Source organism: Barbus barbus (assembly GCF_936440315.1).
Source record: "Barbus barbus genome assembly, chromosome: 16".
Taxonomy (NCBI): Eukaryota; Metazoa; Chordata; class Actinopteri; order Cypriniformes; family Cyprinidae; genus Barbus; species Barbus barbus.
This window is the reverse complement of record NC_136744.1, coordinates 29909387-29933549: the sequence shown is the minus strand read 5'-3', so window position 1 is coordinate 29933549 and position 24163 is coordinate 29909387. Positions and strand designations below refer to the sequence as shown.

The 24163-nt window shown below is 37.1% G+C and overlaps 2 protein-coding genes across 3 annotated transcripts; one reads left to right on the top strand and one right to left on the bottom strand.

Moving 5' to 3' along the window:
* The first annotated feature begins 501 nt into the window (after positions 1-501).
* LOC306882904 (interferon-induced, double-stranded RNA-activated protein kinase-like) lies at positions 502-5229 on the top strand. The gene is made up of 11 exons (XM_079437898.1): positions 502-1130; positions 1218-1262; positions 1424-1540; positions 1804-1926; positions 1999-2124; positions 2334-2390; positions 3080-3263; positions 3346-3483; positions 3593-3694; positions 4339-4401; positions 4479-5229. The coding sequence occupies exons 1-11, from the start codon at positions 673-675 to the stop codon at positions 4599-4601; spliced, it is 1536 nt and encodes a 511-aa protein (XP_079294024.1). The 5' UTR covers positions 502-672; the 3' UTR covers positions 4602-5229.
* Positions 5230-8177: 2948 nt separating this feature from the next.
* gpr137ba (G protein-coupled receptor 137Ba) lies at positions 8178-16988 on the bottom strand. 2 transcript variants are annotated; one of them, XM_079436832.1, is made up of 7 exons: positions 16437-16988; positions 14341-14390; positions 13153-13375; positions 11517-11666; positions 10697-10825; positions 9973-10094; positions 8178-9455 (listed from the first exon to the last, which is right to left on the bottom strand). In XM_079436832.1, exons 1-7 carry the CDS (start codon positions 16785-16787, stop codon positions 9350-9352), a joined length of 1131 nt encoding a protein of 376 aa, XP_079292958.1. In that variant the 5' UTR covers positions 16788-16988; the 3' UTR covers positions 8178-9349. The 2 variants fall into 2 exon arrangements, with proteins under 2 accessions (XP_079292958.1, XP_079292957.1); XM_079436831.1 differs by having other exon boundaries at positions 8182-9455; positions 13153-13399; positions 16437-16985.
* Positions 16989-24163: the final 7175 nt, after the last annotated feature.

Here is a 24163-nt window from a genome sequence, read left to right as displayed (position 1 = left end):
GTAATAGTATTTAATGAAAACGTACTATACTGATTAAGTACTAGTATCTAATGAATAAGTACTAGTATCTAATGAAAACGTACTAGTATCTACTGATTAAGTACTAGTATCTAATGAATAAGTACTAGTATCTAATGAATAAGTACTAGTATCTAATGAAAACGTACTAGTATCTACTGATTAAGTACTAGTATCTAATGAATAAGTACTAGTATCTAATGAATAAGTACTAGTATCTAATGAAAACATACTAGTATCTACTGATTAAGTACTAGTATTTAATGAATAAGTACTAGTATCAAATGAAAACGTACTATCTACTGATTAAGTACTAGTAACTTTACAAAAGACACTAGTACCTAAAGAATAAGCACTAGTAGTTAATGAATAAGTACTAGTACTTAATGGAAAAGATACTAGTATCTAAAAAATAAGTACTAGTAGCATGAAAATAGATACTAGTACGGTTAATAGATTAAATGCTAAAGCGGCTTGCCATAGGGTGTGTTATAAACATGTCTGAGGAAAGAGAGAGTGAATCGAAACAGAAAGCTACAGAAGGCTGGTTTAAATACCGACACTGTTATCTGAGACTTTTAGTCTCTAGACCGAGAGGAGAAGGTAGAAGACAACACTCTGACAGCATCTGAACTCTGTTAAAAATCAAGCTAAATGTCTGCCGACACTGAAATGGAGAGAAACATCTGTGACTTCTTGGAGCGAAACGGCAAAAGCACCGCTTTGATAATTGCTAAAGAAATCAGACTAGATAAACGCACCGTGAACAAACATCTGTACGACCTAGAGAGATCAAATCAGGTGTTCAAGACTGACGAACTGCCTCCTGTTTGGGATCTTATGGAGAAGAAGAATGAGATCAAACAGACTCTCAAACCAGAGCAAACGTCTCCGACTACAAGAGACACCGGTGAGGAGAAACATGTGGAGGATCTGCTGAGATCAGGAGCTTTAAAAGCCCATCAGATCGCCACAGGTCTGGGACAGTCAAGAACAACCATCAACAAACAGCTGTACAGTATGATGGAGAAGGGTAAAGTACAGAAATGTAGCAAAAGCAGCACGTGGAGTCTGAATGAGGAGTGGAGCGATGATAGTTTCAGCCAAGAGAGGTTTGTGTTAACAATACTTACAGTACTGATTTATCATGACTGGTTGGTGTTTGGATAATAATTGAAATCTGATTTGTTATTGATCAGCTCCAGCTCCTGTCCCAGTGATCATGGATTGGATTCAGTTTCAGGGTAAGCATACTGGACCTGACAGCTTTGTGTCCACCAGAAATATATTTCTTGTTTAATTCATTCAGATGTATCAAAGAGAAATGTTTTAAATCAATGTTTTGGTTTATATGATAATGCATAGTGATTTTATTGTCTATTGACATGTATGTTTTCATCTATAGATTGCAGAATTTTAAAGTGATCACAAAACTCGGTGAAGGAGGATTTGGCTGCGTTTATAAAGTAAAACATAAATATGATCGCAAGATCTACGCTGTAAAGAGGGTCATCTTAACCAGGTACGCTCATACAAGTCATAAGAACATATGATATCTCATTTTAAAAAGAACATTTGTCATGATTATGAGGCGGAAAAAAAAAACAAAAAACAGAGAATAATATAATTCACTCATTCATTCATTCATTTTCATTCTTTGTTTTTATTTGTTTGTTTGTCATTATTTATTTATTAATTTCCTTATTTTAATTAATTTTCTTCATGCAGTACTTTTTATGCATTCATTATTTTGTATTATTTTATTCATTCATTGGTTTAAAACAGGAAAGCTGATTCTGAGGTGATGGCGTTGGCTGATCTAGTTCACCCAAACATAGTACGGTACATCACATGCTGGACAGATTCTGACAACTGGACGTCAAACCAAGAAAGAAACCAAGTGAACAAGTAAGCAATCTCCAGCACTTTTGATAAAACATTCACTGCTTCTCAATAGTCATGTTTATGTTTTATGTTCAGTGCACCAGGTTCTTCAGATGTAGTGACCTTTGATAGAGACGGCTGTGAAGAGAGGGAAGATGATGATGATGATGATGATGATGAAGAAGATGTCACATCAGGAATGGAAAGTCTGAGTGTGACAGAGTATGTCCAGCATTCCTCTTATGAGACACTTCTTTATTATATTTGCTCCTTTTAGGGTAAACTACAGTGTGTCAACCGGTCAGGGGTTTTATTCCCAGCTGATGCATCTGCTAATAAAATGTAGCACTAATGCACTTTAAGTCTCTTTGGACAAAAGTATCTGCCAAATGCATGCATGTAAATGTAACTGTAACTGTGTCTGTTCTCAGATCAGCTTCCGCTGCTGCTGAGCCCTCAGGAAACAACAGAACTAACAGTTCAAATCAGTGAGTTTATTTGTTTGATTCACATTTTTGACACAACTGCATTATTGGACTCGTATACCGTGGAATCAAATTTTCTTTGCTCTCTGAAATAGAAAGATTTTATTTTACTGTAAATTTTAAATAGGTCCAAAAACATCCATCTGTTTAAATCCATCTGCTCTGCATTTCCCTATGAAGAATAACAGTGTTAGAAATGAGCTGAAGTTTAATATTTTGAGAAAAAATAAAAATAATCCTGTGCATTTCAGTTTGATCTGAATAGTTACACATTGAATCTGAATTATGAATCTGTCATAATGTGATGAAAGAGGCTGTTCTTGAAGGGTGGAGCTGTTTATTTCTAAATTTTATGCCTGCATAAATCAATGTATTTACAGTTAAATATAATGAATAATACTGTTAAATCTAAAATATAATTTGTCTCAAATTTGCAGATGATTTGGTTACAATGTAATCTCAATTCAAGGACCAGATAAAAGCGTGGAAAATCATAATTTAATACAAAAAATATGATCTGGTGCAAGAAACACTGACTAACATTATACACAAACTTTTAGAGACATATGATGATATTAAATGTATTATTTGAAAAATAAGAAAAAAAGACTCATTTAGGACAATACTGTGTATTGCAACATTAAATATTGACCCGTGTGGCATGCCTGTTTTTTCCCTCTCTCTTATTTCAGCAGCAGGACATATTTATTTATTCAGATGGAGTTCTGTGCGGGAGGAACACTGACTGATTGGATAAAGGCGAGAAATCATATGGAAAAACAGAGAACCATAGTGGAAATCCATCAAATATTTAATGAAATTATCACTGGAGTGGAATACATCCACGCAAACAAGCTCATCCACAGAGACTTGAAGGTATTTCATTTTAGTTACTGGGAGGCAACTAAACTTGTTTTTAAACAAATAAGCATTTTACCCATGTGCACTTTCCTTTTAGCCTGATAACATACTGTTTGGCGCTGATGGCAAAGTGAAGATCGGAGACTTTGGGCTGGTGGCGGCTCAGACCGATCAAAACGGTGACCCTATAGAGAGGTCAAACAGAGGAACACGACCTTATATGAGTCCTGAACAGGTAACGCATTTGTATTGTCTCTAAGAGAAATAATTAAACCATAAGACTTATAGACTGCTTTTTTTGCTAAATAAATACATGAATTTAAAAAATGCATTGTTTTCCTTAGAAATGTAAGAAGAATTATGATGAAAAAACAGACATTTTTCCCCTTGGGCTCGTATGGTTTGAGATGATCTGGAAAATATCTACTGGTAACGAAAGAGTGAAGGTCAGTAGTATTTCATGACAGTCATCATAATAAGCACATATTACCTGTATTTGCAAAAAATAAAACATTAGGAAACGTCCTCAGGTCATCCAAGAGTTTGTTTCTTCATCAGCAGTGAATGGGTGCCGTCAGAGAGTCCAAACAGCTGATAAAACATCACCATAATCCACACCACTCCAGTCCATCAGTTAATGTCTTGTGAAGTGAAAAGCTGAAACAAATCCAGCATTAAGTCCATAATCCATAATAACGCTTCCTCCAGTGAAAAAGGCGAATCAGGAGAGAAATCTGCACAGATCAAGCACCGTTTACTCGCCAAAACAGCTCTAAACATATATGTGGCTGGAGAACAGGATTTTGGAGGAAACGTTATTATGGATTATGGACTCATATTTTAACAACGGATTGAAGTTAAAAACGACTTCTTGGATTTGTTTGAGCTTTTGTGTTCTCCAGATGTTAACTGATGGACTGCAGTGGTGTGGATTATTGTGATGTTTTTATCAGACTCTCATTCTGACGGCACCCATTCACTGCTGAGTATGTGATGCAATGCTACATTTCTCCAAATCTGTTCTGATGAATAAACAAAACAAAAAACAATTCTTTTAATTTTGAAATGATTTTCCCCTGACGTTGCACAGCTGTGGATGGATCTGAGAGATCGAAGGTTTCCAGAAGGGTTCAGTGGCAGTCATCCGACTGAGGTAAGGAACTTGATTTTACCTGAACAGTATTGATTGGAGCGAGTTTACCCTATAACTTTATTATGCTTCTTTTTCAGAGTAAATTCATCATGAAGATGTTATCGTATTCACCAGAGCACAGGCCACATGCAAAAGACTTAAAAGAAAACCTGGAGACGCTTTTCTCTCTGAATCAGAGTCTAAGCCAGAAAACCGTCTGAGATTGTTATGTATAGAAATCGTTTCAGCATTTTGGTCAAAATAATGAATTACCACAGAGTACTTTTGACAAGCAACAGCTTTTTCATTATGATGATTTAATTGATTTATTCATGATCTAATGAACTATTTCATGTTCTCTGATTTAGGTGATAATATAAACTCGTGAAATGTTGAACATTTGGGGAGTGATTTTATAAAAAATAATCTGAAATTAGATTTCTCTAGTATATTTTACAAGTTTCAAAAGTTCAGTCTCATTCTGTTTTCATCATAAAAATACATTATATTGACGTTGTGAGGTTATTTTTTAGAAATCCCAACACGAATGAAATTTCACATTTTTATGTTAGCTGCATAAAATGAACATGGATTTACGTCTTAAATGTAATGCCACTAAAAGATCATCAAAGTGGCAGTTGTTTGCTTACAGTGTAATGCAATATTATGTAATGTGAAATCATTTTGTGCTGGTGGGGAAGATTGCTGCTCAAGTTGACTTGAAGCCATCAGTTTTTCTTGACAAATATACTGTTTATGCTGGTAGAATGAAAAGAAAAAAAGAAAATGTTTCATTAATACAATATCATGTGTTCTGACATCGGATAAAATAATAAACTCACATTTTGTAAGAAATTGTTACTTTTCTTTCATATTACAATGACAAAACGACCATCGTCCTCCAGGAAGTGACATCATTTTAGAGGGAAAAGTAAGCAAATCTCAGTAAGTATTTTAACTTTATGCTGAATCTTATGATTTTATTTGGTAAGTTTCATATCCATAAAAGTAAAAGAAATAATTCTAAACCTTGTTTGAAGGTTTTTATGGTTGATGTACATTCATATAAGGACTCTCTTCAGTTTATTGATAGTAAAAAAATACAATTATATTTGCTAAAGAGCTGAATTTAATTGAAAAGTGATCTAATATATGCTGTCTTTTAGATTATTGGCATTTAGTTGCTGTCTTTTCTTTGTATTCTTGCCAAAATGTATATTTGTATATTTATATCTGTAATGTAAACCCACGTTTAATTTTATTTATGTATTTTTGATATCTTGATATATTGTATATTTATTTTCATTGTTGTAGTTCAAATAAAAAAAAATCTCAGTATTAACAATAATCTGATGAATGAGACGAGTTGTTTCTGATTGAAAGGATGAGATACAAGATAAATGTTTTGTATTCTTATGTGAGTAAATTTAGATCTTTGTTTACATCCCTTTAGACATAAAAAATGAAGAACTTGCTCAAACTTTTACACAATCAGATTACTTTGCACATACAACCTTTACACAAGCATATGAACAATAACGACCTCTGCTACGAAACCTAAACAAGTCATGTGAGGATCCTGCAGGTGGAAGATCGTTTATAGCCTTTTCTCACAGCAGCTGGAATAATTAAATGTATCATTTTGATGGCGGATTGTAATCCAGAAAGGTTTATGTGCTTATGAAACACATGTGAATGAAATTAAATTATATTCCAGTTTTAAATGTGCTTCTGATTACAGATAGCCTGGGATTACACAGGATTTGTATTTTAAAGAAAACCAGTTTGAAGGGAGCATAATTAGCTTTTTGGGTTAAAAGAATTTCTTAATATTTCTTAATATGAAATTCGAATGGCATGACAATTAGATTGTGCAGAAATTAAAATCTACACGCATATACTATACTCAATGCTGATGTTGTTAACATTAATAATTTGAGAGTAAAGTATAACAATGGCAATACAAGATGAAAAGTCTTATTTGGGTCATACAGTATATTCCAAGATGTAGGCTAGAATCTGTGATTGTGAAGTACAGTAAACATTCACACCGGTGCGGTGACTGACTGCCACACATTCACCTCAAAACATTAGATTCATCCGAGCTGGAGCCGTCCCGGAGCACAACCCATGCAAGGAAGATAATTCTGCACCTGGCTGCAATTCCAGGTTTTCAAACAGAGATGGCGACAAAGAGCCAAAACTTACTGCAGCTTTAATGTCTTTGGTTTTGATTTTACGTATTTGTTAGCTACCCTATATAGTCAAGACATAACCAGTACTAAAATTATACATACCAAACGGAAATATTACTCCGTACTATTGATGTTAACTTTTCAGAATAGCAGTAAACGTACAAGGGAAAAAACATTTTGTGCGCTTAACCTCTTTTATAACATGCATACTTAAAATGAGAAAACGTTTTAAGTTGCCAGATATGCTATTTAAGTATATTAACGACCCTGAAATTCATGTCAAAAAAAGAATGGATAAAAAAAGTAGAATATAAACACTTCTAATTTTTTTTCTTCTTTAAACTGAACACTTATGGTGCTGCTATTTTTTGTCTTTTCATTGAAAAGAGCAGCATGAACATTTGTCAGAATTTGTCCTTTCATGCTCCACCGAAGAAAGAAAGTCATATCGATTAGGAACAACATGAAGGTAGGTAAACGATGAGAAATATCCCTTGTAACACCGTTTGTCTGTTCAAATCGGTTGCCTGGAACTACTGTATAATATTTACTTATTGCAAATTTGAGTTTATGTATGTAGCTTTCTTTAATTTACCAGAGTAACACTTGGCAGCTGTGATTGCACAAGTCACTATGAGCCCGAATGCTGTGTTGTACGTCTGAATGAATGGAGGCATTAGACACGAGCAGACACAAAACAACCCTCTTTTATAATGGATGAGCAGTTACAGTGTGTCTAAAAAAAGATATGAATGAGTATATTATAGGCAAGAACAACATTACTGCCATTGTTTTCTGTAGTAGAGAGCACATGCTTCTTAAAGGAATAGTTCACCCAAAAATGAAAAGGTAATCACCCTCAGGCCATCCAAGATATAGATGAGTTTGTTTCTTCATCAGGTTTGTATAAATGTGTCTCTGCATCAGTGTCTCAGCAATGGATGCTCTGCAGTGAATGGGTGCCGTCAGAATGAGAGTCCAAACAGCTGATAAAACATCACCATAATCCACACCACTCCAGTCCATCAGTTAACCAAAAAGATGCGTGTTAACTGATGGACTGGAGTAGTGTGGATTACTTGTGGATTATTGTGATGTTTTTAAGTGAAGTGACATACTGCCAAGTATGGTGACCCATACTCGGAATTCGTGCTCTGCATTTAACCCATCCAACGTGCACACACAAAGCAGTGAACACACACACACACACACACACACACACACACACAGCAGTGAACACACACACACCGTGAACACACACCCGGAGCAGTGGGCAGCATTTATGCTGTGGCGCCCGGGGAGCAGTTGGGGGTTCGGTGCCTTGCTCAAGAGCACCTCAGTCGTGGTATTGAGGGTGGAGAGAGTGCTGGACATTCACTCCCCCCACCTACAATCCCTGTCGGCCCGAGACTCGAACCCACAACCTTTGGATTACGAGTCCGACTCTCTAACCATTAGGCCACGACTTTTATCAGCTGTTTGGACTCTCATTCTGACGGCACCCATTCACTGCAGAGCATCCATTGCTGAGCAAGTGATGCAATGCTAAACAGTCTGTGTCATTCTGCAATAGGTTTCATTCAGTCTCTAGACAAGCGATCTCATTGTCTGTAATGTAGAGAATTTATCTTTTATTCATGTAGAAAACAAAGTCTTACAAAGTGCAAAAGCTACAAACTGTACAATCAAACACTAGAAATGCATTTATAAAAACAATGGACAACAAACCAAACTCCTTCATTCACTTCCCAACATTTCAAAATATATACATTTTTTGTTTCATTTGTGATCATTCTGTTAATGCATTATATTGCAGTTATCTATAGAAAAACGTCTCCAAAAATAGACATTTTCAATGGGAGAGTGTCAATAACATTTTCACAGTTCAGGCCAAGTAAATATGAATTATTTCCTTCATCTGGTTTTATTAAACAGGTTTGTGTCCGAATCTAAGCAGAACTGAAATGAAGGTAATGATTTTGTTTATAGAGCAGCAATACAAAAATAGCAACAAAAACTATGTTTCACACAGTGGAATATTAGCATACTTATCTAGTATACTTAATATATTAATTCATATATATTCTTCTGTATATAACTGACAGTGCAAACTCGTACAGAATAATTCAGAGAGGTTTTGTACATCTGAAATGAGAACTACTGGCCTACAAGTTTAAAGAAATGAACGCGACAAAGAGCACTGATTCTGGAAATATTTCCCCCGTTCATTTTCTCCGTTGGGATTTCAGTTTGTATTTGTAGAAGAAATTATATTTAATTTATTTAATGAGTCAGCAAACTACTCTTTCCATGACGCATTGCAAATAATCAAATCAAAAACAGCTGTGTAATATAAAACTACTGACTTAGAGCCATTTATAGTTACATTAAAATATTTAAATACAAAATGCAAATATTTTATATAAATACAAATATTTAAATCAAATACTATGTAGAATGTATGAAGGCAGACACGATTAATTTGCATTGAATCATGGGATTTCTCTGATTTATCTCTGGGTAGTGTATCTGAAATCACATTTACTTCTGTGGAAACTAATATTACTGCTTCCCTCTCCAGAAGATTTTGCACATTACTGGTAAGAATCGACTTCTTTTTGGAGAAAATGATTGGTAGTTTTGCTTCCAGAGCTGTACTGTTGTATTATGTTGAAATACCGTAATAAATAGCGGTAAAGACATCTGTGGTGTGTAATATTTCCCATCAGTGATGGTGAATGTGCAAAATAATACCACTCCTCATTGGGAATGTTCTAGTAAGGATTCAACTCCTCCGGCACTAGATGAGACTCTTCACCTTCAACGTATGCCGTGAAACTGTTGTTTTGACTTCCCCAATCATAGCTGTCCGGCGTAACACTGTGAACGAAAGCAACAGGCAATTAATAAAACCGTTCTGGTCAGATCTTACATTCAGGTCTTATATCAGTCTAATTTAGTGCAATGCAGCTTAGCATTGAAATTTAAAGCTGAAGCATGTCATTTCAGATGTTCTTATACAGATTAATTCTTGACAATAATACCAAGAATATGCAATTGGAAAATAAATAGACTGCTTCTCAAACAAATAATATGATTTATATTAGATACTCACATTTTATTTTTTATTGTTTTAATGATGTCTGGTACACTACATAGCCAAGTAAAACTAAGCTGCTTCAGTCCAGTGAGTGTTCATCTTGAAATATTACTAGTTATTCTTACATTTACGTGATTAAGATCAGTGAAGATCTGATGAAGCAGCAGCTGAAGCTGGACGTTTGGACAATTACACTAAAATAACTTACTGGATTACTGATTTACAAGAGAAGGCATGGAGTAGATTATTACAAATGGTGATTTATTTCAGACTGAATGCCAAACTTGACTGCCGTACCTGGCTTGAATGTTTTGTGGGATGATACTCCACGCGAGATCATCATCGCTGTCGTAACGCCGCGGGTTGTCAAAGAAATATGCTCTAGATGAGAACATGTGGCCGGGGATCACTGACACGCTCTACAAGCCAAAGAGAGAGTCTTCAGCATTATATTGTTGATATTATGTGTTATGTACACTACAGTTCAAAAGTTTGAGGTCGGTATGATTTTATTAGTCACTTGTGGCAGTCTTGTGGCACCGAACCCCCAACTGCTCCCCAGGCGCCGCAGCAATAGCTGCTCACTGCTCCGGGTGTGTGTTCACTACTGAGTGTACACTTGGATGGGTTAAATGCAGAGCACTAATTACGAGTATGGGTCACCATACTTGGCCACACACCACTTCCCTTTCCCTTTCCTTTAGGCTGCATTTATTTGATCAAAAATGCAATAAGAATTGTGACATTTTTACAATTTAAAATAGCTGTTTTCTTTGTGAATATCTGTTCAAATGTAATTTATTCCTGTGGTTTTCAGCATCATTACTCCAGTCTTCAGTGTCACATGATCCTTCAGAAATCATTCTTTTGTAAATATTATCTTTACTGTCACTTTTGATTTAATGCATCCTTGATGAATAAAAGTATATATTTTTTTATTGACACCAAACTTTTGAATGGTAATTTAAATATTGTATGTATAAATATTGGGAAGTCTATTAAAATATTATAAATCCCGTACTCGATCCTGAGCCGGCTTACGGACTCTGAAAAAGAAGACCACCAGTGAAGTGGGCAGCAGCTCCCAAACAAACAGGATCACCCCAAAAACCACATATCCAGCGTCGCCCAACGTCGACTTCAGATCTGCCTGTAGAATAAAGTCATTTCAGCGGTTGCAAAAATCAGCAAAATGGCCAAATTCATCAAGACATACTAAAAGGCTCATTCTGTCAAATCAACCAAATTAAAAAAAACTTCCCAAACTCTATATTTTTCTGAAGAAAGACTAATATGAATAGTAATGAAAGCCAAAATATGAAATGCCATAGATGACTATTTACTGAATAATCCACTATTTTGTAGAGGAGGGTCAAAATTACCAAATTTGACAATTTAGAGCCAAATTACAGGACTTTAAATGACTTTAGAAAGATGGCAGCATCATTGTTATTTTAACACAAAAGATTGGTAGATCTGTTAGCAAAATCTGTTGATTTTAGCAATCTTTGTTGAATTATATGCAAATGGGGACAGCTCAGAAATGGGGAAAAGCACTTTTCGTGTTTTTGCATGTCTGTTACTCAAAAAGTATTAAAGATAATCTTAATATCCTTTTAGATACTGGAACTTTGGTTCAAATTCAGAGATACGTATGTTGATCTCAATGTGGCTCCAGGAGTAAATTATACACTTTTTCAGTGGTCAAAAACCAAAATGGGTCACTTTTTGCATATAGATGATGCCTTTTTTATTTTAAAGAGGTACGTCTGATGAACAAATAATGTTGAAACTGAACACGTATCACGTTCCCTCTATCAAAACAATTGCATTGAACATACTTGATCTGATACGTTGTACCAGTCGTAGTCGAATGAGTTGATGCTCTTGATTTTTGCCAGTGCCAGCACCACTAGGTTATAACAGGCACGGGACGAGTACAGCAGGATCACCGTCGCTCCGATTATAGTCACCTGACACACGGATGTCCCCTGGATAGAAGAGACGAGACGTTATTCAATTCTGGTACAAAACACCATCCAATTCCTTTACAGTGAAGAAAATATACTGTTTTTGAACAGGGATTATTTCACACGGGTGTTTAAATAAAACTCAGTTTAACATGAACCAATCTTGTTTTATATTTACATGAATTGTATAAATTTAATATAGTTTAAAACTGATTTTATGTGTGACAACGTGTTTGTAATATGTTATTGTCTGTTTTAATTGATTAATGGAATATGCATCAGTGTTATTTTAGTATCACATACACTTATATTTTTGTTAATGTTTTGAATTGGGTTTAATTTTTATATTTTCTGTTTTCACGTTAATTTTAGATAACCTTTTGACAATTTTGTGTTTTTGTGATTTTCTGTAAATGTGTCTACATAGTATTTTTTTTTATTAATTTTTGTTTATTTATTTTTAGTATTTCATCTCAAATTAAATGAAAATACTTTGGAAACTAAATAGTTCTCTCCCTAAATATGACGAGGTCAAGCAACAGATTAAGGAGGTCAAGCAACAGATTAAGGAGTTCACCCAAATACCACTAAAAGGTTATGGACGTAATTATAATAAATTCCCCCATTTTATATTGTCTTTAAGGGGGTCATTGGATGCCCATTTTCCACAAGTTGATTTGATTCTTTAGGGTTTTAATGGAAAGTCTGTAACATAGTTTGGTTCAAATTTCTCAATGGTAGTGTAAAACAACACCCTTTTTACCCTGTCCTCTGTCTACAGCAAGCTGTTTTATTGCATGTCCCTTTAAATGCAAATGAGCTGTGCTCACCCCGCCCCTCTCTTCCGAGCCACTCTTTGAGAGACGGTAAACTTGAGCCGCATTCATTGCGAAACTTGTTAGCTGGCACATTATTAAGAAAGGCGAATTGCAAAGCTTCATTAAAAAAAACTTTACACTCACTTTTTCTGTAGATGAAGCTGGATCACGAATGATTCACACGAACATAAACGCATTTAGGTAGATCGGGGACCGCAGTCCCTTAAAAAAAAGGTAATCCGCTGTGTCTTCAGCGGCTCAGATGACGGGAGTAAATGACGACTGATATGTATATTATACATCCAACAACAAAACACCTCAATTGCTTTGGAATCATTCTTGTCTACATCTGCTCCGGCGGTGAAACAGCTGATGACAGCTCACTCAGGGCCGGCCTGAGGTAAGACACCAGTGCAGTCTGTGTTAAAACGCTACTGTCAATCAAACAATCGTGGGAGGGGCGTCACACAGACAGGCATCTGAGGTCAGCTCGATTTGAGAAAGGGGAAATGATTTAATCTTTATGGATCTTTATCATTATTGGGTGGCCAACACTGCCTACACACATTTATGTTCAAACAATTTGTAAAAGTGCATGTCGCATCCGATGACCCCTTTAATCTTGCTGTACAGTGTAACCCAAACTTTCATCTGCTTTAATTGGTCTTTGAGTATTTGTGTTTCATTACCTTGGACTCCAGGTAGATGTTGGCCAAAGACATCTTGGCGATCTTGTAGAGACACAGAGAGAGTGAGACGGCGCAGAGGACGAACAGAGTGTCGTTGATGGCCACGCGCACCAGCACTACAGTCTCTGTGTCGGCCTTCGTCATCTTCACCAGCAGAGCACAGGTCAGGTTCACCAGCAGGAAGATGATGCTGATGCACAGGAAGAGCAGGTACAGCGGCAGCCTGACGAGACACGACAGAGTGAAGCTACCGCATTATTACAGCATGCTGCAAGGTTATTGTACAAAACTAAACTGGAGTTAAAATTGGAGTTAAACCCATAAATATTTTCATTACTTGAAATAAAACAAACATTAACTGAAATTAATGTATTTATGTTTTAATTTGATTCAACACGACTAACTAAAATAACTAAAAACTAAAATCTAAAACAAAAACAAAAACTAAAAATGTATAAAAAACATATATATGAAAAACTACTAAAAATGACAAAACAAACAACAAAATAACAAGCTTGACATTAAATCAAATTGAAAACAGCACATTTAAAAATCAAAACTTATTTAAAATATTAACTATAATGATATCTCATTGATACTTATTATGTGAAAATTAATATAAATATATTAATATTATAAATAATATTCTGCTTTATCTATGTGTGTGTGTATATATATATAATATATATATATAATTAAAGCTCATAAGCATATTAGAATATTATTAAAAGCAAACAAAAACTTTTTAAACTATAGTATTTTTTTTTGTTTAATATTTTTATTAGCCTTTTTGCCTAAAATGTATTATAATATTTATTCCACTTTATTTTTTCCACATATTTTTAATAATCAGATAGCATTAATAATAATAATAATGATAATAGTTTGTTTTATATAGCTTCTTTCCGGACCTCAAGGTCACTTTACAAATGCATAATACATAATAAATAAAACAAATACATCTAAGCAAAAACAAATAATACAGAGGTAAGAACAAAACATTTGAAAAAAAAAAAAACAGATTGTAAAATAAGTGTGATTTGAATATCTGGATAGATTTTGAGGTACATTATTCCAACATTTCGGGGAAAAAAAAAAAAATTAACTTAAAAATTATTTAAAAAATATATATTTTTTAAAAGTACAAATGCATAAGTTTCAGATGAGAGTTTTTGGATCCATATTCACCTGTACTTCTGAAGTTCTGGTGAATATTTAGACTTCGCCTTGAAAATGACCTGTACCAGAAATCAAGCTGCATGTTAGTGTAAATATTGCATGCATAAAACCTTTAAGCTCATGACTTATTAAACAGAGAATGACACATTCAGGATCATAAAAGTCACCAGTTCCCAGCATGTTGGTCATAACAGAAACAAGCAAGTGCTTTACTGCTCATCTCCGTCTGAATCACTGCACTGACATACAGTATCAGAATATTACAGAAATATTACATCAAATCTGATTCAGGCATGTCTGGGGGACTAAAGAGTGTCATATACTGTAAAAAGTTACTTTACTGAGCTATTTCAACCTGATCTTGCACTCATTTATTCCACAAATGCATAATTTACAGTTCTTAAGCATATATACAGTACAGTAAAGTATGTGGACACCTGCTTGTTGTGCATTTAAAATAACATGTATTGTCGTGTTAAATATAAATCAGTTGTTTATTGTATATATATGGTAGATATGGTGGTTTACAGTAAATAATTAACAGCTTTTTCTTGTAGTGTGTTTTATAGTGCAGTGTAAACGCTTCAGACCGCAGCGAATGATTTCAGTTCTCTTTTTTTGCTCGCGCTGCACTCCCACACGTATGATTCATTTACATACGCAGCTTTGATCATAATAAAACAGGAAGAATAGTTCTGTGCTGCTACATCTCTGCTTTGGAACAATACGCATTGTGAGAATATACAATACACATAACATTGAGCTGAACTGACTTAAGCATAGAGTGGGTTTGAATCAATAATGACCTTAGCTGCTCTCATATAATTCCTCACCTTCGCTGTCATATTATTATGATCTATGGAGCAATAATGATGAATTGAGTGTTTTTTCTATATTATACAGTATGATTACATAATCCACTCTGAGATATCAAGATGCTTTTTGCTGTTGATGCTTTTTGCATGAAAGGTTTGACTAACGAGATAAATCTGATTTATATATTTTTTATTTTATCCATCAGATATTGATTGGAGTTTTTCTGTATAAAGAGGTGGACAGAATTATTATTGTTAACTTAAACTAAAACCATTAAAAAAACAACATTTTATTACTTAATAAAATAAAATAAAATAAAATAAAATAAAATAAAATAAAATAAAATAAAATTAAATTAAATTAAATTAAATTAAATTAAATTAAATTAAATTAAATAAAATTAAATTAAATTAAATTAAATTAAATTAAATTAAATTAAATACGAAATTAAATACAAAATTAATTAAAATCTTTCAGCTCGTTGACAAGGCAACATTTCTTATTCTCTTGTTTAGTTTAATGTGAAGTAATAAAAAAATTACTAAAACTAAAATTTAATAAGAACTATATAGACATATTAATAAAAATGATACAAATGACAAAAACACAACAAAATTACTAAAACTTTAAAATAATAAAATATTTAAATGATACAGAAAATATAATTCAAAAATAACTAAATAAATATTTTCTCATTTTAATAATTATAGTTTAATAATTAAAGTTTAAATAATTATTATTAAACTTTAAGTAAGATTAAAAGAAAAACAGAAAATTAAAATTAAAATATTAACAAAATACTGTATGTTATACATTATATATGGTTCATTTTAAATAACAAATAAAATCTAATTTATAATATTAACAAAAACTATAACGGTATATCAGTGATATTAAAGTAACACTGGAGGTGGCTGGATAAATAAAAGGGACTGACATCAGCCGAAAAGTTGTTGTATGATTAAGTTAATGCATTTTGGTAAAATAATAAAAAGACCATTTATACCCTGGAATTAATTATGCATTTATACGTTATGAAATATGTTTAATAAAACCAGGAAAATCCTTATTATATAGGGATCCTTCCTTATTATATTATATACTGTCTTTATTTGGAACTTCCTTGCTTCCATATATAAAGGCAGAGAAAAATGGACAGAATATCTCCTCCTGCTTACATTTTAATGTCCAAAATACTTTTTTGCTTGTATTCTGCTCATGTGACCTTTAGTCTTAAAACCCTATTTTACTGTCTCCGCAATTGCAAGGTGCAAAGGTGTCAAACTCACCTGTGCGAAGTACAGATTCATGAGGCTGAGCGTGAAGAACTGCAGGCAGACTGGGAAACAGTAGAGCAGCCAGAAAGCCAAGGGTCCGAGCGTGTTTGCTGTCACGCAGTCCCTGAAATAAAAGGAGAAGAGCAGCGCTCGCAGAGCCGCCCACAGCAGACACAAGAACAGAAACACCGTCTGGTAGCTGAAGCGCTTGTGTCCGTATCGCAGCACCAGCCAGAGCTGCACGTACACGAATGCAAAGAGCAGCGAGTAGAAGACGGCGTAGGCCACCGTCAGCCCCAGCTTGACGAAGGGAGGCACGGCCGGGCTGAAGGTTGGCAGAGGAGGGAGAGAGTCGCTCTCCATGGCTCTGCTTTCCTCCTAGAAGGGGCTTTTCCTCCTCCAGCGGCTTCTGCTGCTTCTCCTTCACGTGTTAAAATCACTACCGCCCTGATTCTGCTGGAGAAAACGAGCCTCTGAGAGCGGCCGGGGGTTTAGGGGAAGGAAACGAGGGAGAAAGAGGAAAAGAGTGAGCTGTGTTCAGCTGCAGGAAGAGCATTGTGCAGTGAAAGCAGGAGGAGGAGGAGGAAGGACAGCCCCTCTGACGCCGTGTTGACGTGCTTTACTGTACCTTTAACCCTGTGCTCAGCTTCCCAGCGCTGGCAGACTCCCACAGGATGCTTATGCTGCTTTCTCTGACCAGTATATGGCTATTTACAGGTTTGCTTGAAGATTCAGAACAGATTATTTGCTTTTATAGAATGAAATCTTTATATAAGCGATTTTAAACCAGGGACAGTTTTAATTTCTTTCTTTTTTATTAGCCATATAAACCAAATTTTTTACTTTAAATTGGACCAAATCTGAATTTTTACAGGTTACACTCTTAAAAATAACGGTGCTTCAAAGGTTCTTCACAGCGATGCCATAGAAGAACCATTTTTGGTTCCACAAAGAAGCATTCAGTCAAAGATTCTTTAAAGAACCATCTCTTTATTACCTTTTTATAATCTGAAGAACCTTCTTTCGCCACAAAGAACCTTTTGTGAAACAGAAAGGTTCTTCAGATGTTAAAGGTTCTTTATGGAACCATTCAGACAAAAAAGGTTCTTCGTGAACAGTGTTGGGGAGTAACTAGTTACATGTAACTGAATTACGTAATTTAATTACAAAATAAAAGTAATTGTAATCAGTTACTGAGAAAAAAATTTGTAATTAAATTACAGTTACTTATGAAAATGTTAAGGATTACTACATCTGATATTTTTTTCTTTTCACACACACTCCCCCATACAGATTTAATTGATTTCTTTCATAAATTGCAGTGAGTATTGTTAGATTCCAGTGTTTCCTGTCATAGCTATGCAAAGATTTGATTTCAAAAACAGTATCATAGCTATTAAACTATTTCTTGTTATGATTTTAAATCTGTATTTAACCTAAGAATGATCTCAAAGTAAGTCTGATTTTGTGGTGGCTGTGCTTCAAAGGGGACATCGGATGCCCATTTTCCACAAGTTGGTATGATTTAGGGTCTTTTTGAAATGGCCTCAGTGGTTGTGCTGTTTTTACCTTGTCAAAAACAGCTCCATTCACAGCGGCTGTTTCGGTGCATATCTCTTTACATGCTAATGAGTTCTGCTCACCCCGCCCCTCTCTTCGGTGGAAGAGCAAAGGTGATTAGCAAATAATCATTAAAAAAAATAATAAATTGTAAGACTTACTATTTCTGGAAGTGCATCTGGATCACGAACAATCGGTACTGATCCATCCTTGAGATTTAACTTTTTAACAAAACCTGCCTTGAATTGTCCCTCATTCAGAAAGCAAAGGACTAATATGATTTGCGCAGACACAAACTAATTTAGGTGCATTCGTTGCCGCATTACCAGTTGAAAACACTGAAATTCCAAAAAGTAATCAAATGTAATCAGTTACATTACTTTAATAAAGTAATTGAAAAGTTACACTACTTATTACATTTTAAGTAAGGTAACTTGTAATCTGTAACCTATGACATTTCCAAAGTAAGCTTCCCAACACTGATCGTGAAGCACCTTTATTTTTTAGAGTGTAGCTTGAAGATTCAGTAGCGCTTTACATAATGAAACACAGGTTACAGGTAACTTTATACTCTATTATACTGTATGGATACTGGTTCATTTCTTTCTTTTTCCATTTTTCATATGAACAAGGGGCAAGTGCATTTGTTTTCTTCACTTTTTTGCATTTTCATTTATGTTTATCTAAATAATTAGAATTAGTATAAATCTAAGTTTTAATTAAATTTTTATTCATTCATTTTTTTCATTCGTTTGATTGCATTTTCTTTCAGTTGGATCGAAGTCATTAAGAGTGCTGTAAAAATTATTGTATAAATATTGCATAAATCATTTTGCCAATATATATGTAATATGTCAGTTTTGGTTTTGTTCTGTTTCTTCCTTATTTGGTTCTTCCTGCTTTAGTTTGTGTCCTAGTTCTGTTAATTAATTATCGTCATCACCTGTGTTCTATTAATTATCTTGTTTCCTTGTTTGATCGCTCCCTTTATAAGTCCTCAGTTCTGCCTGTATTGTTGTCCGATCTTGAGTTTACTTTATGTCTTATGTGTGTTGATGCTACTGATTAAAAATTACTCCTTTGTTATACTTTCGTCGAGCGCCTTTTTGTCTACAACCACTGGACCGTAACAGAAGATCGGACCAACAACCGAAGACGAGATAGCCGCTCGAAATGCTTGAGCTGGTTCCCGTCGTTTGCGGGGGTTCACGCCGCCGTTCGCGGCTCGCCCCTGCCCGTGCAGCGTGGGATGTCGGGCGGGCTGTCGCGGCTTACCCAGGCCACCCGTTTTGGGGAGAACGGGTCGCCATTCGCCGCTCGCCCTTACCCCCCGCCCAAGAGAAATTCGCTCCGCCTGAAACGGCGATGAATGTTCCGCCCGTGGCGAAGAGGATTCCGCCGCGAAGGGCGATGAACGTTGCGCCGTCCGCGACGAAGAGGATTCCGCCGTACACGGCGATGAATGTTCCGCCCACGGCGAGGAGGATTCCGCCGCAAGGGGCGATGAACGTTGCGCCGTCCGCGCTGGAGAGGATCCCGCCGCCTATAACGGTTCACCCTGAACCACCGAGGAAGGAAAAACAGGTGCCGGTAGGGATTTTAATTGAGTTTGAGGGCATGACACTCCCTCCAGTGCCTGATCCTCGCCAGTGCCATCCAGTGCCTGCTCCTCGCCAGTGCCATCCAGTGCCTGCTCCTCGCCAGTGCCATCCAGTACCTGCTCCTCGCCGGCGCCCTCCAGTGCCAGCTCCTCGCCAGTGCCTTCCTGTGCCGGCTCCTCGTCTGAGCCCACCAATTCCGGCACCTCGCAAGTGCCCACCTGAGTTCCCGCTGGTCCCGTCCAGCCGTCCTGAGTTCCCGCTGGTCCCGTCCAGCCGTCCTGAGTTCCCGCTGGTCCCGTCCAGCCGTCCTGAGTTCCCGCTGGTCCCGTCCAGCCGTCCTGAGTTCCCGCTGGTCCCGTCCAGCCGTCCTGAGTTCCCGCTGGTCCCGTCCAGCCGTCCTGAGTTCCCGCTGGTCCCGTCCAGCCGTCCTGAGTTCCCGCTGGTCCCGTCCAGCCCACCTGAGTTCCCGCTGGTCCCGTCCAGCCCACCTGAGTTCCCGCTGGTCCCGTCCAGCCCACCTGAGTTCCCGCTGGTCCCGTCCAGCCCACCTGAGTTCCCGCTGGTCCCGTCCAGCCCACCTGAGTTCCCGCTGGTCCCGTCCAGCCCACCTGAGTTCCCGCTGGTCCCGTCCAGCCCCGCGCCTCCCGTGCGCCCTCTAATGTCCGCGCTACAAGAGCGCCCCTTTGAATCCGCGCTGCAAGAGCGCCCTCAAGTGTCCGCGCTGCAAGAGCGCCCTCAAGTGTCCGCGCTGCAAGAGCGCCCTCAAGTGTCCGCGCTGCAAGAGCGCCCTCCTGCGTCTCCGCTGGTCCCGTCCAGCTCTCCTTCGTCTCCGCTGGTTCTATCCAGCTTCGCGCCTCCCGTGCGCCCTCAAGTGTCTGCGCTGCAAGAGCGCCCTCAAGTGTCTGCGCTGCAAGAGCGCCCTCAAGTGTCTGCGCTGCAAGAGCGCCCTCAGGAGTCCGCGCTGCAAGAGCGCCCTCCTGCATCTACGCTGGTCCCGTCCAGCGCTCCTTCGTCTCCGCTGGTTCTATCCAGCTCCGCGCCTCCCGTGCGCCCCCCAGTGCCCGCTCCTCCAGAGCGCCCTCAAGTGCCCGCTCCTCCAGAGCGCCCTCAAGTGCCCGCTCCTCCAGAGCGCCCCCAGGAGTCCGCCCCTCCAGAGCGCCCCCAAGAGTCCGTTCCTCCAGAGCGCCCTCAAGAACCCTCTCCTCCAATGTGGCCCCCAGAGGGGAGCTTTCCCAAAGAAATTTTGGGGGGGGGCCATATAGTCTCAGTCTGTGTGGCCAGGCCAAGGGCCAAGGCCACGGAGGACCCCGACCCGCCATGGCCGCCCGAGGATCCAGATCCGCCATGGTCTCCCGAATCTCCAGTCCTGCCATGGCCTCCCAAGGCTCCAGATCCGCCATGGCCTCCCGAATCTCCAGTCCTGCCATGGCCTCCCAAGACTCCAGATCCGCCATGGCCTCCCGAATCTCCAGTCCTGCCATGGCCTCCCAAGGCCCCGGATCCGCCATGGCCTCCCGAATCTCCAGTCCTGCCATGGCCTCCCAAGGCTCCGGATCCACCATGGACTCCCGAGTCTCCAGTCCTGCCATGGTCTCTCAAGGCTCCTGATCCGTCCTGGAGGCTTCCCTATCCTATCCTGGTCCTGCTCCAGCCTCCAGGACGCCCGCCCCCCCTCCCCGATGTTACTGTTACGGTGCGGGACGCACCTTCCGGGGGGGGGGAGATACTGTAATATGTCAGTTTTGGTTTTGTTCTGTTTCTTCCTTATTTGGTTCTTCCTGCTTTAGTTTGTGTCCTAGTTCTGTTAATTAATTATCGTCATCACCTGTGTTCTATTAATTATCTTGTTTCCTTGTTTGATCGCTCCCTTTATAAGTCCTCAGTTCTGCCTGTATTGTTGTCCGATCTTGAGTTTACTTTATGTCTTATGTGTGTTGATGCTACTGATTAAAAATTACTCCTTTGTTATACTTTCGTCGAGCGCCTTTTTGTCTACAACCACTGGACCGTAACTATATATATATATATATTTTTTTTTTTTTTTTTTTTTTTTTTTTTTTTTATATAAAAAAAAAAATACATGTAAACCAGGGACATTTGCAGTATTTTTTCCTTCAAACCAAAATTAGATTTTTTTTTATTAATATAATTTTTATTTTAAATGTTCTTTCCTTCATTTTCCTTCATTAAGACATTAATCTTAACTTTTTGGAATTAGTATAAATCTTTATTTTATTTTAATTTTCTTTCTTTCCTTCTTTCATTCATTCATTCATTCAATTCAATTAATTTTTTTTTTTTTTTTTGGCATTTTCCTTCAGTTTGCCATAAATCCTAATTATTGTATAAGTTATTGTATAAATATTGTATAAATCCTCATTAGAGCCTTTGTTGTTTGCTTTGCATAATGAGACTTTATAAAAAATAACTTTATATCAACAATAATTTCCATTCTATTTAGCTTTATTTTTTATTTCAGTTATTGTTTTAGTAATTTTAGTACTTTAACTTAAACCTTTTTTTTTTTTCCAATTAGTTGCTATGGCAACATTTTAAATTTTCTCTGTTTTCCATCTAACGTTTATATTTTATTGTATTTTTAACAACACTGGATTAGAGTGGTCAGTCTGAAGAAATGTATTACATTAGAATCACCCTTTTTGTTTAATTGTATTAAAATGTTCCTGCTTCAGTCAGGTTTAAAGGCCCATTTAAGATGCTGAATAGTTGTTTCTTGTCAGTTTGCCAAAATCAAGTCGCTAATTAAATATTCAAGTGAGGAAACGAATTAATATTCTGTCTGTGTTGGCTCTTCATGATTTCAGACTTGTGTTAGCCAGTCCAGTTATTATTATAACCTCATTACAGCCTGATGAAATCTCTGCGAAGGGTTATAACTTTTAGGCATTTGTTTCTGTTTGACTAACCTCTGGTTTTACCACGCTCCTCTAGCCATGAGAACCTCTCTGTGTCTGGGACTGTATTTGTGAATTATTGCTGATGTAGCTTAGGTTCTCATTCACAGGTCAGCTTGAGGTCACCCAGAGGTCAGAGGTCAAGCTCTCATCGTACTCTGAGACGGGGCAGCAAAGGACAGCTGTGAGACAAATCAATCAACAGTGCAATAATAATACTGTAATAAAGGTCATCTGATCTGGTTATTAGGGAGTTAAATGTATCTTTTCATGTTTCATGTGTCTCAGTTTATAACTATATAACCCAGTCATACTCGTTGTGATTTGTGATTGGGATTAGCACTAACAAAAGCAATAAAGAAGTACTACGGTACTGTATGAACGTTCATGGTGCTTTTTGTCAATTCATAAATTCACAAGAAAATCATACAGGTATGTTTCACTACATTCTTGCCTTATTATTTGAATTAAAACCATGAATATGTTGCTGTGCAAGTTCATGTAGCAGGATTGAGGAAAAAACATCTAATAAAAACCGGCTTCCTTTCAATTCAGGCCACAGCACAGGAAGTTGAATTGGAAAGACAGGAAGAGGAATTAAAGATGTTCAGCACAATCATTCAACAGAGGAATTTCATAGGTTCAACATAACAACTAAAATGTTCCAGCGCAGATGATTTCTTGTGTTTTGTTCAAGGTTTTCATCTGGAAAACTCACTTTATGTTGTTTGGCTGCACTTAGAAGATTTAAAATAGACGATAAGCGCATTCTGGGAATGGTCTAACATGTAAGTAATGTTTAAAATAAATACAAATTTCATTCAATTCAAAGTGTCACTTCAGACTCTGAACATTATATTATACAATCCATAGTGAAAAATGCATAGTTATGTGAATAGTTATATGAATTTCATTCCATTTTATAAAAAAAGAAAGAAAAAAAGTTTAAACTTGAATTGCATTTCTGCATCATGTCTCGTACCTCAATTTAAACTCTTTTAAATGTCAAACATTCATTCTCACATGAGTCCAAGTAGAGCTCGCTGCAGCCTGCGGTGGACATACAACCCCGCCCACATCCAAGTGTGACGTCACAAGCCACGCCCATACAATACAGTCACGCCCACGTCAAACCATTACGTCAGAAACAACGCCCTATCATATACCTCACCTCTTGTGATTCCCCGGGAAACCCGGAAGTAATGTTATGTCAAGATTCAAGATTTTTTATTTGTCACATACGCAATTATACAGAGTATAACCAGCAGTGAAATGTAAGTTCAATGTCCAAACAATTTACAGCGTTTCGGGGATCTAAATAAAATAATGTTGCCTTTCGTTTTACTAATACACGTTTTCGTATTTCTTTAAAGGATGTCTAGACTAAAATAGCTCAACTTAAATCTAATATATTTAATATGTCTAATGTAGGAGCTGATTTCTCATCACAACAGCCTGTAAAACACTTACATTAGTTGATTAAATTAGGCTAATTGTAATAAAAAACCTCTACACCTTGCCTTATTCATATATGTAATGAGATCAATTCTCATTTATTACTATTGATTTTAAACTACCTAGACACCTTTTAGATTTATCACATTTAAAGGGGACAATTAGATTTTGTTACTGTCACAACACATAAAGTCACAACACATTGTTA